Source organism: Pleurodeles waltl, chromosome 1_2, assembly GCF_031143425.1.
Source record: "Pleurodeles waltl isolate 20211129_DDA chromosome 1_2, aPleWal1.hap1.20221129, whole genome shotgun sequence".
NCBI classification, from domain to species: Eukaryota; Metazoa; Chordata; class Amphibia; order Caudata; family Salamandridae; genus Pleurodeles; species Pleurodeles waltl.
Genome location: NC_090437.1, coordinates 1,179,476,700 through 1,179,491,600, shown reverse-complemented (window position 1 = coordinate 1,179,491,600; position 14,901 = coordinate 1,179,476,700). Strand labels below are relative to the sequence as shown.

Here is a 14,901-nt window from a genome sequence, read left to right as displayed (position 1 = left end):
TACACCAAATAAAATCTAAATATATACAAGTCCTATACATAAAGAACCACACCCAGCAATTTCATTCGGGCACCGTAATACATAAAGCATAGGCTGCTTTAACCATCCAGTGGCAAGCAGTCACAATAAAAGGTAGTGACCGTAGTCCAAAGAAATTATCTGGCCTCAGTGAGAGAAACCGATCACTGGAAAGAAGTCCAATACAATCCGCAAGTTATAAGTCCAACAATTGAGGAATTCCAACAGTCTTAAAGAATCCGGCCTCCTCAGGACAATGGAGAAGGTGCCTTACGGCAGAAGATGCAAGAATGCATCAACTGTAGAGGCGGTAGAAAATGAATAGAAACTTGCGTGCTCTTAATGGGCGGCGGCCCGGCTCACTACATTCCCGGGGACCTGCTTATGGACAATGCCGCCGCCCATTAAGAGAAACAATTCAAATGTAGTTGACATGGTATGATTCAGTCTGGTGAGCACAACTGTGTTTAAACTAACCTTTAGCATGTTGTTCATTTGTCTTGTGCTTCCTCCAACATTGCTGATTACAGCAGAGTTGAATCAAGGGACCTCGGTGGTCCAGTCTAAGCAATGTGCGCTCATGTGCTGTTATTTTGTCCTATCATTATACACACCAAGGTTGACTTATTAACAACGTCCCCCAATGTACATATGTGAACTCGAAGGTAATGTCCCCATATCATACAGGTGTCCATTTTACTGTTGTTCTTGTAGTGTTTGCTGTTTGCTATATCTATTTGGTGTTCACAAGCACCTAAAAGATCACCTTCGCTGACTTGAGTGGGAAAGTTTATTATTCAGCTGATAGCAGTGTCTAAATCTATAGAGCTTTGCAAACAATGGGCTCTTACAAACTATGGATACTATATACACTGTTAATTATTTTGCCACTAGCTATGATTAGAGTTCCTTTTGTTAGAGTTTGATGATAATTTTAAGTTTGTATGAGCAGTACATAGAATTTATCCAGTGGCCCTGAAGTTAGTCCTCTGTTTACAGCTCTCTGTTTGTGTTCGATGCTCCCTTTTCAGAATGTTATGTAGACACTGTGAGTACTGACTCATTATGCCTTCACTACACAATTCAGTATTCAATTGGGTATTAAGTAATATTGTAACTTGTGTGTTTGTCGTTTGATCTGAAATGTTTGTACTGTAAATACATCTTATGTACACACACGGTATTCTTAAAAGCCTTGTGTACACTCCACCCCTGTTTTATTTTTATTTTAACCATGTAATGTCGCTTGTGTTAAGCCAGATGCCCTGATTATGAGTGCCTTTGTGGAAGATGCTATATTTAGCGCACCCAATTAAATTTAACACCTCGGGGTTCAGTAGTTTTATTGGTAATACAAGTACATGTTTTCAAAATGAACCATATCACAGAGATGTTGGCGCTTCCTAGCCACAATCCACCTCTCCTGGAATTTTATGAGCATTTTCTCTTGATAAACATCATCAGGCTTGACCAGCTGATAGATACAGGATGAACATTACAAAGATACAAACTTTACTGTTCTCTGTAGTAACCAAGGGGGTGATTCCAACTCTGGCGGGCGGCAGAGGCCGCCCGCCAGAGTTCCCCCGACAGAACACCGCTCCGCGGTCCTAAGACCGCTACGGTGATTCTGTGTTTCCCGCTGGGCTGGCGGGCGACCGCCAGAAGGCCGCCCGCCAGCCCAGCGGGAAACCCCTTCCCACGAGGAAGCTGGCTCTGAATGGAGCCGGCAGAGTGGGAAGGTGCGACGGGTGCAGTTGCACCCGTCGCGAATTTTAGTGTCTGTTAGGCAGACACTGAAATTCTTTGTGGGGCCCTCTTACAGGGGCCCCTGCAGTGCCCATGCCATTGGCATGGGCACTGCAGGGGCCCCCAGGGGCCCCACGACACCCCATACCGCCATCCTGTTCCTGGCGGGCGAACCGCCAGGAACAGGATGGCGGTATGGGGTGTCGGAATCCCCATGGCGGCGCAGCAAGCTGCGCCGCCATGGAGGATTCCATAGGGCAGCGGAAAACCGGCGGGACACCGCCGGTTTTCCTGTTCTAACCGCGGCTAAACCGCCGCGGTCAGAATGCCCTGCGGGGCACCGCCAGCCTGTTGGCAGTGCTCCCGCCGACCCCGGCCCCGGCGGTCAATGACCGCCGGGGTCGGAATGACCCCCCAAGTGTTGTAAACACCTCGTAGTTCATAATTCCAACTTCGAAACAAACAGGTGTTTCTATAAGGGTTTACATTTTCTGGCTTAGTTGTAATCAAGGCCTTAGAGTCATCAAAGATGTCTACCCGGCTATCCAAGGACAGTTAAGGCACTTGCACTGGCTGTTGAAGAATATGTACCATGAGTTTTGATTGCTTGGCGCACTGGCCATTTTCATATTTAGGAAGATTTATAATCACCAGTGGTGGCTGGTGACATATGAAAATGTAGGGGCAGTCAAGCAGAACTTGACCCAGTATTGCAGATCTTAATGTGAGCACCAGTTATATTACTTTATTTAAATTAAAAAAAATACATTTACATAGCAAAATTAAAGTTTAACATAACTTAGCAGCTTGCAGCATGTCCCTGCCTGTCCCTGATGTTCTCCAGTCCATGGTTCATACTCTTCTGAGCACGATGTCCCACAGGCAACTCCCTCACTCAGTTCAGATGCTGCTCTAATGCTGTTAACAATATTAGGCAGCATGAGTAAAGCACCAGGATTGGCTGGAGTAGGATAGCTCTGCACTCCTAAAGACATTGGAGGACTATGCCTGCTCTCCACCCGGCTGTCTAAGACAGCTAGGTTGGAGAGGTTTGAATTGTGCATGTCGGGCTGGCGTTCGCAAGATAGCCAGCCAAACTGACATGTGCATGTCAAACTGAAGTGGCTATCTGCAGCAATACCCCACTGGCCCTGCCCTCACCCTTGGTCCAACTGCAGAGAGGAGAAAATAAAATGGCAATAAAATTATTTTATTACCATTTTATTTTTCACACTTTCTGCGCAGCATTGTGGTAGGGGGTGATGCTCCTCCGCTCTTATGGGTGAGCCACTGCTGGTAAACACCCACTCCAGGGAACCTAGCCTGACTATGATACCTGCAGGAACTTTAGGGATATTTAAACTGCTTACCTGACCCTCCCAGTATATTTCTGGGATGGGAAGATGATCAACACGTGCCCCTCGCATCCTCATTACTTTGTGCACTTCTGAAGTCAAATCTGGAAAGTTTCGGTTTAGATCAAGATTCTGAGCATTTTGTCTTCCATTTGTCCATCCATTATACCCAGCACCCTGCAAAGCAGCATTATAAAACAGATAAAATGCTCCACACAGCATAACTTAAAATATAACTTTAGGAAACAAATTATTAGCAACTTGCTGTTTAACTGCATAAGAAATTAATGAGGCATTTTGGATAATAATATGTAAACAAGAACCTAATTATTACAAAGTTAACACAACATTTTAGACGCTATACTGTAATTTCCATAAAAAAATTACTTTCTGTGATACCACAAGTGGGTCACTTTATGATGTGAGTAAGGTCACTGACGATGCCTTTTGTGATTTCATCATGATGAAACGTGTGCGGTCACGAGAGTAGGTTAGGCTGCACATCTACTATAGCTTGAAAATTTCAGTGATTTTGACGTTCTGTCCCAAAACTTTATAATCACTAAGTTTTACTTGAGTGAATCTGAAAGGCATTCATACTGATAAACCTATGATATTTTCCTAAGGAGGTGATTGGATGTTATTATTTTAAAGAACTTTTATAGTTTCAAATGTGTCAAAAATAATTCAGCCAGCAAGTAGCATGAGTATGGTCCAGACCATCAAAAGGCAATGAATAAACTTTGAATAAACAAGGCATTGGCCTCGCTAGATCCAGTGTGACTGATCTGTTGATCTTGGTCATGTCAATACTTCCACATTCAATAAATCAGTTTGAAAGGCTTGAGTAGAAAAAGGATTCCTTCGATCAGCCCTAAAAGTGACAGTTGTGATGCCACATTTGGAACCAGGACTTCTGGGGCCCCAGCACCGACACTTGGATGTACTGTCACCAGGAACCTCGATCACAGAAGGTCATGTGACCAAGGTGTCATGTCAGCCACTGACATTGGCCCCGAAAGTCTATGTGACCAGGGTGCGCTGTCACCCAAAAATATCAACCCCAGAAGGTCATTAATGAGGTTGTGATGTCACCCACAAACACCAACCCTGGAAGGCTATGTGGCCAGGGTGTGCCAACACCCACAAACCTGACTCCTGGAGGCCATGTGACCAGTGGCCAGATGTACGTACCATTTTTACTGTCACAAACGGCCCGATTTGCAGCAGTAAAAAAACATTTGGTATGTACAGACCCTATTTTGCGATTCAGTAATCTATTTACTGAATTGCAAAAAGGGTGTGCGAGTCGCAATTAGGAAGGGGCGTTCCCTTCCTAATTGCAAGTCGCAGTCCGATGTATGATTGTTTTGTGACCGCGAATGCAGTCACAAAATAATCGCAGTTAGCACCAGTCTCAAATTGGTGCTAACCCATTTGCAAAAGGGAAGGGGTCCCTGTGGGACCCCGTCCCCTTTGTGAATGCATGTGAAAACATTTTTTCAGAGCAGCCAGTGGTCCCACGGGCCACTGCCTGCTCTGAAAAAATGAAAAGAAAACCTTTCATTTTTGTTTTCAAAATGCATTCCGTTTTACGGGCTGCATTTAAAAAAAAAAAAATATTGCTTTATCTAAAAGCAGTCACACACATGGTGGTCTGCTGACCCCAGCAGGCCACCATCCCTGTGAGTGCCGCCATTCCCAACGGGGTCGCAAATTGCGACCTACCTCATGATATTCATGAGGTAGGTCATTTGCGACCCCATTGCCATTGACACTGTTGTACATCCGGTTTTGCGACTCGCAGTTTGTGAGTCGCAAAACCGGATCTCTGTACATGTGGCCCCAAGTCATTACGTCACCCATGAGACCTGACCCCTGAAGGTCATGTGACTGGGATTTGATTTCATCCCCAAACCCCGACACAGGAAATTAATTTGACCAGCGTATGATGTAGACCATTACACACCCTTTGGTATGGGGGATACATATAAGGGGCTCCCTACAAAGTTGATACCAAAGCCTTTCACTCCTACAGGAAAGGAATCCTGCCATTGTTATTAAAAGGTGCATTAATTCACCAATAAAGATACCTGCAAACTGTGCCAACATAAAATATGGTGCTAACGTTGCATGATTTTGAAGGCTGATTACATCTGTTTCCTATTGATAATCTATTTGTGCATTCACTGTAGTTGGTCTCCTAAAAATACTAGCTTCCTACTGAGCGTGTGGAGCAACTAAGCATCTTCCCAAGAGAATAATTAATTTACCAAAGTTCACTTAATAAGTCCTTTTTCAGCTCGGGACCTTCTAAACAGAGTTCTACACTTTCAAAACATACTATTACAACATAACCCAGAAGTGACATCACCCATGTGCTTCTGATCCAGCAGTGATGTCACCCACAAACCCTGTCCTAGTAGTGGTGTCACCCATGTAACTGACCCCAGACAGACATCAGCCATGTGATCTTGACCAAGGAATGACATCACTTAATAACCCTGGAGTTAGTGGGAATCCTGGGCCTGGGGTCATGGGCAAAATCAATTCCATATATTTATTTCTAGATCAGTGTTAATTTCTGAGATGGGCTTCCAGGCCAGAACTCATGGGTAAGATTACTTTCGGGAAAGAGTCCTTCGGTAATGTCACTTTCAGGTCAGATAGTCATGAGTAATTTAACGTCAGGGTCAATATATAGTTGAAAATATGTATGGAAGAGCTCAAGGGGAGCATCATTTCAAGGTGACAGGGACAAAGGTGATGTTACTTCTGGGTCAATGTACTTAGGTGTTGTCACATTCAGGTTAGGTTCCGTTGATACCATCACTTCTGGGTCATGTGGTGCGAGGGATGTTACTTCCAGGGTAGTATTTTTAGTTTGATAAAGCATATCCCTTTCTACTGCTCACATTTTATCATTACTCATGCCTACAGTTTGAAGTAGGATTTTAGAAGAAGTATTAGGTAACATTTGCGCTTATTGTGGCATGCGAATTTCGCTGTACTTTCCACTTTAAAAATACTGCTTCCTAAAAAATAAAATGTTGGTTTTGGTAGGTATTTCATGCATAAGCTTTATAGTAAAATGTGTTACATTTTCAATAAATGCGATGACTGGCAGTGAGTGAATAACAACCTTCTGTGAGATATGTTTACCTCTTCTGCTGCAAGTTCATATCCATCAGGGTTCATAGATGGGAGAAAGTGAATTCTAGTATTGTTAATCAAAGTCTGAATCCTTTGATTTCCGAGTAGATATTCTGAGCATAAATACTGTGCTAAGTATGTCAGCAGTTCTTTTCCAACTACTTCATTTCCATGCATGTTGCCAATGTATCTGAATTCCGGTTCCACTGTAAAGACAATATTAAATAAATTATTTACCTATACTTTCATCTCATTTGAATATATTTTAAAATCAAGAAAATGTAGAAACTCCACAACTCATCAAAGAACTGTATTTTCAAATGTTACACAATCTAGCAACAATTGATTCTCTTTGGTCGACGTTCAAATGATATCCCCCAGTTTTGTCTTTGAAAAATAAATGAACACTCAAAATGTTAAATTTAGTGATGAAGAACAAAGAAGCTAAACTAATTCGACAAATTGCTTGAAAAGTGAGGACTATGTTAATTGTATGTCTACTATGATTTTCAGTAGATATCTGAATTTAGATCTCTTCATTACCACCCTCTGCACAAATTACAAAAATGTGTGTTATAGAGTGCTGTCAGTTCTACTGCTCCTCTTAACCTGCTGCCTTTTGTGTAGAGGATCCCTTTCTAAAAGTGGGATTTCTAAAATAGTAATGTTAAATCCGACTTTACCAGTAAAGAGGATTTATCATTGCCATTCCAATAATATAAAACATGACATAGCTACTCCTTCTCAATCAGAAATTACAACGTAAAGGAGTAACAAGGAATTCCTACTGAGAGGAATAAGCCTCACAGTAGTGAAAAACAAATCTGGGTATTTTGCCCTACTAGGACACGTAAAAGTACATGCCATACCTTTTAGTTACAAAGCACCATTCTCTACAGGCTACCTAAGGTCTGCCTTAGGGCTGACTTACATGTAATAAAGGGGAAGTTTAAGGCTTGGCAAGGGCTTTTACATGCTAAGTCCAAGTGGCAGTCAAACAGCATACACAGGCTCTGCAGTGATAGGCCTGAGACATGTTTTAAAGTCTACTTCAGTGGGTGGCACAACCAGTGCTGAAGGCCCACTGGTAGCATTTAATTTACAAGCCCTGGATATATGGTATACCACTTTACAAGAGACTTACAAGTAAATTAAATATGTCAATTGGGTATAGACCAATGTTACCCTGCTTAGGGGAGAAGCGCATGCACTTTAGCACTGGTCAGCAGTGTTAAAGTGCTCAGAGTGCTAAGGACAACAAAAGAATCAGCAAAAATATGAGGCAAGCAGGCAAAAGGTTTGGGGAAAGCCCACCCTAGGGCTGACACGTCTAAAGGTTCACACATATTCTCCTGAGGTGTGTCTCTCTGAGTTGTTTTTCCTCACCGGCACAAACTTCAAATTCTTCACAAAAACAATCCACTTCATCACATGTCGTATCCAGAACAAATTCACCACTTCTTGTCATAACTGCTGTCAGGCAGCATCATACTGTAAAGACTTTAACCACTACACAAAGAAGAGGACAGGTTATGAGGGCTAACATTTGCAAATCACATTGGCAGTTGTACAGTAAATGTTGCCTTTCTCATTTTCCTCAGTGGATGATAGCACTGGAGAACATGGAAGATGCTATTACTCTACAGTATTTGTTTCCAGTTCCAATATGGAGGACACTCATTTATATGCCTTATTTTATTAATAGATCTTATTCCCTATCCCAAATGGCAGCCATAATCTCAAGTGGTTTGGTAGTCTCATGATATTTGTTGTCACATTTTTGTGGAGCTCATGTTTAGTATATAAGGAAGCGACCAGCAACTTGCAACTGTTTCTCAGTCCTGTGTACTTAATTGCCATCTTTGTTATATGTTATATGTTTTTTGAAAACGCCATTTAAGAGTTTCAAGAACACTTTAAATAGGTACTCCTGGTTTTCAGTTGCTTGGTGGAGCTTCGTAGGACATATTATCTCAAGTCATTGATTATTCATTAGTAGATTGTGCTGTACCAATCCACAGAATGACTTGACTTTTTCAAAACACTTATGTAGATGTTAGGAATTTGCTGTAATAAATCCTTTGAAAACCAGGAGCATTGTTTGCTACAGTATTTCTGAGTTGCTGTGATTAAACAACTGCTTCCCTTATACTCTTAGACTTTTTTGCTGACTCTACATAATGTATTAGTATGCTATTTTAACTATATTTGGGCATATATTTATGCCCTTTGAGTTAAGGATGGTACATATCCCTGATATTTTATGTCATTTGCATAACACAAAATTGCATAAATTACACAAATTACCTGAACACAACACAACATTTCTAAAAGTTACATTTATATTGCCTGAATTATTTCAATGAACCTTACAGCTGTGTTAAAAGAGTCAAATATACTTTTCAAAGCAAAACATATTTTTTTTAATGGAAAAACACAGGAAGAGGGTATCTGTTTGGCAATTCCTCACAGTCGACCCTGCTCAAGATGCATGGACATCTTTATGCTCTTGGTCTCTCCTCTGCATTTCCGGAGAGTGAGCCAAATAATTCCATGCAGATTACTGCACCTTACTTTATGTTTTGACCACAATGTGCTAATTTGATAAACTGTTGTATTATCAGGTTGAAACTGGCTATTAGACTTCATATAAAAACATCACTGGTGTTACATGAATGAGGTCAATTAAATTCATACAGCAAAACTGAAGGTTCCTAAATGTCCATGTATTGAAAGCAGTAGCAGGAGTTTGATAATGCAACATTTCTCCTTATTGAGATACAATTTAATTAACGTGAAAGATAAAGAAATTACTTCAAATATTATATTATACTATCCTCACACACACACAATAAAAAAGTCTGCTTTGGTAGTCATAATTACTGCATAAGGAATATATGCTTATGCTGGCTTTATCAAAAGAGAAAGGAAGCAGGAAAATAGTTCCTAGTTGCATCAAACGTATCTACTTACGAAGGTCGTGTTGACCAGGGTTGCTTGAAAACTCAATCACAAGTAGTTCTTTGCCTTCAAAGCTACGTCCAATGCTGTAGGTTGTTGAGATGTGGGAGCATCTTGCTGCTGTCTTCTTTAGAACTGTGACCATCTGGTTGTAGGAATGGTGAGTGAAATGAATGAAAGTGCTTGGCATTGCAGGAATACTCTCTTCTACGTTCATTTCTGTATTGCCTGTATCAAGAAAAAGAACATCTCAGCATCCAGGAGTTAAGACATAATGAAATCAATCGGTGGGAATTAAGCCAATCTGCTATAGAACTCAAATAAAAAAATTTAACATTTCAATAATGTATCTATATATTTGAGTGGTTTGTGAAGAACCTAACCTCATCTCAAGGTGACTTCATGGCACTAGCAGAAGACAAAAAATTTATTAGTGGCTAACATTCAGTTAATTGTGCTACACTGCAGGTAAAACCTGTCATCTAGGGTACCATGTGATGGTTGAAGGTGTATGACAAACAGCACATTCATGTTGGTAGTTCTAGTGCACCCAGGTGAGCGTCATGCCTTGCTCCAGACCAATGTCTTCGTAGTTTAGTAGATTAGCTTGCTGAGAGACAGGTATTAGCATCTTCCTAGTGTTTTTGTGACATATCTTGAAACACTCTCACAATGTCATGTAGTCAACAGATATCTGGTGGGATTTTTGGTGATTGTTTTTGTAACAGGTTCAGTGGCTTGCACTTGAGGACCTATGCATTGTTCATAATATTGAACTTTCCATACTTCTCTCTACTTGGTGCCAAAAGAGTGACATCTGGGTGAGGGCTTTGTGCTCTTGTCCTTTAATGCCATGCCAAATTCTAGCAGCTTTGCTGTGAAATATTCGGAGATTTAAAATATGTTTTAATTTAGTAGAAATTTAGTTGTGCCCTGACCTGTTTAAAATAGATGCGGGGAAGGCAACATTAATGTCTGCAATGTCTTGTTCATCAGTCGCCCCTGGTTTTTATTGTCGCTCCACATAACAACTAATAATGTGGTTCTATATGCTCTATGGTAGTTTCAGGCATCCAGACAAGAACAATGATCAGTTCATAAAAAACACTTCCCTCCACACACTCCAAAGAATGCCGGAAAGAGCACTTCAATATAATTAATGCAACCAGACCACACATATAAATACTCTAGGATTCGCAAAGGGAGTGGAATGCAGTGTACAACTGCACATAACATAACAAAAACTTTTAGAGTTTCCATTGAATGTGCATCTAACATCAACAAACATGTTAGCTAAAGAATTGGGAAACAGACTAAAAGAATATGGGTGGTGATCTGGAGTAGAAAAAATTGTAATATTTTAATAATGTAGCAAAAATATTGAGAACATAAATTTTGAAAGGTGAGTGTATGCAGGAAGGTTAGATTTACTATTCTTGACTCCACAACTGCACACCTTCAACATATATATCATCATGGTGTATATATGAGGAGTAGGTATAGAAGAAATATACCAGCCTATCAGTTGATATTATTGTCCTCAATATTATGACGCCAACATTGATGTATAACAATATTCCCTTGCTAAATATTCAGGTCTCACACTAAGAATATGGGGGTCATGAGTCTGGCAGTCACTAGATCCCCAGACTCGTGGATGGTGGTCGGATCGCTGCCAATGCGGCGGTCCAAGCACCACATTACAACCCTGGCAGTCGGGCCCGCCAGGGAACCACCAGCTCCACCAGGATCAGATATCCTGCCGGTCTGGAGGCAGGGGGCAGTCCTAATCTGCAAAGGCAGTGCTGCCCTGGGGAGTACAACCCCCTTCTCCACCAGCAGTTTCATGGCGGTGCCACCGTCATGAAAATGCTAGCGGAGAATGGGAGCAGGTAGCCCCAGGACGGCCCCTGCACTGCCCATGCACTTGGCATGGCCCCTCCTGGCCAGCACCCTTGCATTGTTCACTGTCTGCTTTGCAGACAGTGAACAATGCAAGGGTGCTGTGCACCCTGCAGGATACAGCATTGCCGCCGGCTCGATTACGAGCCGGTGACAATGCTCTAGCCTGTTTGCTGCTAAGCTGGTGGGCGGAAACTGAGGTTTCTGCCCGCCAGCCTAGCGGGAAACTCTTAATGGGGCCGGTGGGGAGGTAGTCTGTGTGGAAGAAACACCCTTCAGGATACAGCATTGCCGCCGGCTCGATTACGAGCCGGTGACAATGCTCTAGCCTGTTTGCTGCTAAGCTGGTGGGCGGAAACTGAGGTTTCTGCCCGCCAGCCTAGCGGGAAACTCTTAATGGGGCCGGTGGGGAGGTAGTCTGTGTGGAAGAAACCTCCCTTTGGAAGTTTGCCAAACTTGTAATGACCCCCTATGTCTTTGCTATGTTTCTGCTTAACCTCTCTACTGCTTTGCACAAAGGTAACCAAAGCATACTGTTCTTTCATCTAAAGAACGTGATGGACAGGATAGAATGATTCCTTCCACATCCACCATATCCAACAGAACTACATGCTGATGGCCTGCTCTTTCCTCAAGCATGGACATCTAAACTTGATTTATGTCAAATGCCTGAAACCTATAAAGATGTTTTTTATTGTATTGCGCGCTAAACCAGTGAGCCTTGGGTTCATACTGGGAAAACCTTGTGGACTCACCACCTTCCCAGATGTTAACCATGGATGTCATTTATGGGATCCCAGGGGTTGCAGTTGTGACCCCTACCTTGCCCTTTCTGACCCCTGCCCCTGTCCTTCTTACTCCTAAACTTAGGCTGCATACAGCAGCGTGAGAAGCAGAGGAAGCACAACATTTTCACCTACAAGTAAAAAAAGCCCTGTGATTTCCAGGCTGCTCTTGCTGGCGACAAGTTACAGTTGAGATCTGTACATTTTTTAATTTGTTCCATCAGCTAAGAGTTTGCTGAAGTGTTGTCTAGCAACACACCCTTCAAGGTTTCCCAGGCCCACCAATCCACCAGGCAGGAACTTCCTTCACCAGCAGGCACTGATGGACAGCACTGAGGAGGAGTTACCAGAACTGCCATAAGGTGTGTATGCCTATCTCCCAGTGCTGCTGGACCCTAGGCCCTGGACAACAGGCCCGTTAGGGCTGTATGAAATGCTGCCAACAGTCTTGCAGCCAGTCACAGTAGGTGCGCTATTTTCTCGTTTAGAATGACTGCTGTGTTTTGTGATTGCTAACGTGTGGCTTTGTGCTTAGGTGTGTCATTTAATTGTCTTGTGTGACACTTTGAGTGGAGTCTTGTTGCAAGTAAAACCAAGCAGTTATACCTTGGCCCCATGCCCCTCACAAAAATTGTATGCAATTTGAGGCAGCGTGTTGCTTTCTGAATCTTGTACTCTTGTAGTTTTTCTTTTAAATGTGTTTCAGGTCTTGAAACTCTGAACTTGCTGAAAGTGTGCCACATTCAGCATATATAAAATAATGTTATCAAACTATAAGGCCAAACAGCAGGGCTATGGGTTTCTCAGGGGAGTGTGCACAGTGGTGCATTCTCTGAACAAGCAAATGTAATAACACACTTTTAACACCTCTTACCAACAATACCATGTTTCATGGAATTTCTTTCTGTGTATATAGAACTAGAAGGAGCATTGGAGCAGATGTACAAAGCCTTTTTGCAGTTGCCAAGCTTCCGAATCTAAAAATCACTGGGTTTGCAAATGCCACATGGCTTATTGCTCGGTACTAAACCCATTTTGCGAATCAGTAAATGGTTATTGCTTCACAAAATGGGTTTAGAAATGCAGAGCACATTAGGAAGGGGGTTTATGACGTCCCTTCGAAAATGAAGTTTGCAATCTAATGTATCCATGTTTTGTGATGGAAATCCGGTTGCAAAACGTTGCAAAAGTTTCAGACATCTGAGTTGGGTTGATAACCCATTTGCAAAAAGGGCCGGTGCCAATATATACAGTATATTTGTGAGGCCCGATTGAAAGCGTGAGAGAAACCGCATAGGCTCCTTCTTTTCTTTTAATGTGTTTTGCATTTGTTTGAAATAATACGGTGACAGAGACACCCAAAAGGATAATAAAATAATATTTCATTGAACTGGACTGAGGTGCCATCTGTGCTGCCATGTTGCTGGTCCAGAGGAGAGACTGAGTTGTTTGGAATATTGCAATGTATATATATATATGGAAAGTGTCACTTACCCAGTGAACATCTGTTTGTGGCATGTAGTGCTGCAGATTCACATGCTATGCATAGCTCTTCTGACATCTAGTGTTGTGCTCAGAGTTTTATGAGTTGTTTTTCTCCGAAGAAGTCTTTTCGGAGTCATGGTATCGAGTGACTCCTCTCGGTTCCATTGCGCATGGGCATCGACTCCATTGTTAGATTGTTTTCCCACAGAGGGCGAAGGAAGGAGTGATAGAGTATAGAAATGCAAAGAGATGTCCATGCAAATGTAAATGTATATACATATGAACAAATGTTAAAAACGTAAACGTCTACAGGCTTCCGGCAAGGAGGGAGGGTGCATTTGAATCTGCAGCACTACATGCCCCAAACAGATGTGCAATAGTATGGTTTAATTGGCAATGTAGGTGCAAAAAGCAAAAGATGCGAAGATTAGAAAGGGCATTTAGGAAAAGACCCACTATTGACACAGAAGTGCAGCTCTGTCAGGCAAAACAGAGTTATAAAGCAATCATAAGACAGAAGAAACGGGAATATATTGGTAAAAATTGGGACACAATGATCGAAGTGATAAGAACACGGAATATTAGGGGCTTCTGGCAGTTGGTAAGAGAGGGGAAGTAATAGGAACCATGCGGTGCTTGGTTGAAGAAAAGGATTGGTATAAATATTTGTCTACTGTATATGATGGCTTCGATACTGAGGAAGGGTATGGTGTCATCAGGAAGACGGGGGAGAATATGAGACTAGCTTTTGCCCCTCAAAAAATAAAAGAAACCATAGTAGCACTTAAACTAACCAAAGCGGCCGGCCCAGATAATCTCCCAGCTTTAATAATAAAAAAAACATTGATTGGTGGACTACATTTTTTAATGATACGTTTTGTAAAATTCTTGATTACGGCCGTTTTCCAGAGAATTGGAAGGGTGCCACGATAAGACCGATTTATAAAAAGGAGGACCCATTACAACCCAAAAAATGATTTGATACCTGTAGAACAAGGCAGATTTAAGGAAGGGCATTAGACTATTGACCACTGCTTTAGTTTGTGGTCTTTAGCAAAAAAATCAATGGAAATGCGAGGAAACCTGTTCTGTTGTTTTGTGGATTTTCGTGCCGCATTTGATTTGGTAGATAGGAAATTGCTATGGGACATGCTAAGACAGTTAGGGATTGATTTGGACTTATTATATCTCCTTCAGGCTCTGCACTCACAAAAGTGGGCCTACGTAATTTTAGACACGAGTGGCTCATTGTCAAAAAAGATCCCTATAAAGAACGGTTTGAGCCAAGGTTGTGTGTTGGCACCAATATTATTTACATTATTTCTGTAAGACCTGCCCGGGTTGCTGCAGGAGGTTAAAGGCCTAAGCCAAAAAATGGATGGCATACATGTTTCTTGCCTATTAAATGCTGATGATTTAGTGATAATGGATATGATGGAGTTAGGTTTACAAAGGAAATTAGAGGTGTTCCACTGTTATTGGCAATGGAAAAA

The 14,901-nt window shown here is 41.9% G+C and overlaps 1 protein-coding gene across 1 annotated transcript in view; it reads right to left on the bottom strand.

Annotated features, from left to right (window-relative positions):
* The window catches only part of CPZ (carboxypeptidase Z), a 274,165-nt gene that overhangs the window by 72,217 nt on the left and 187,047 nt on the right, over positions 1-14,901 (bottom strand). The window contains exons 4-6 of the mRNA XM_069203449.1: positions 9,249-9,464; positions 6,285-6,481; positions 3,138-3,299 (exon numbers count right to left, since the gene is read on the bottom strand). Of these exons, the coding sequence (XP_069059550.1) occupies positions 3,138-3,299; positions 6,285-6,481; positions 9,249-9,464 (575 nt within the window). The remainder of the gene's footprint in view (positions 1-3,137; positions 3,300-6,284; positions 6,482-9,248; positions 9,465-14,901) is intronic.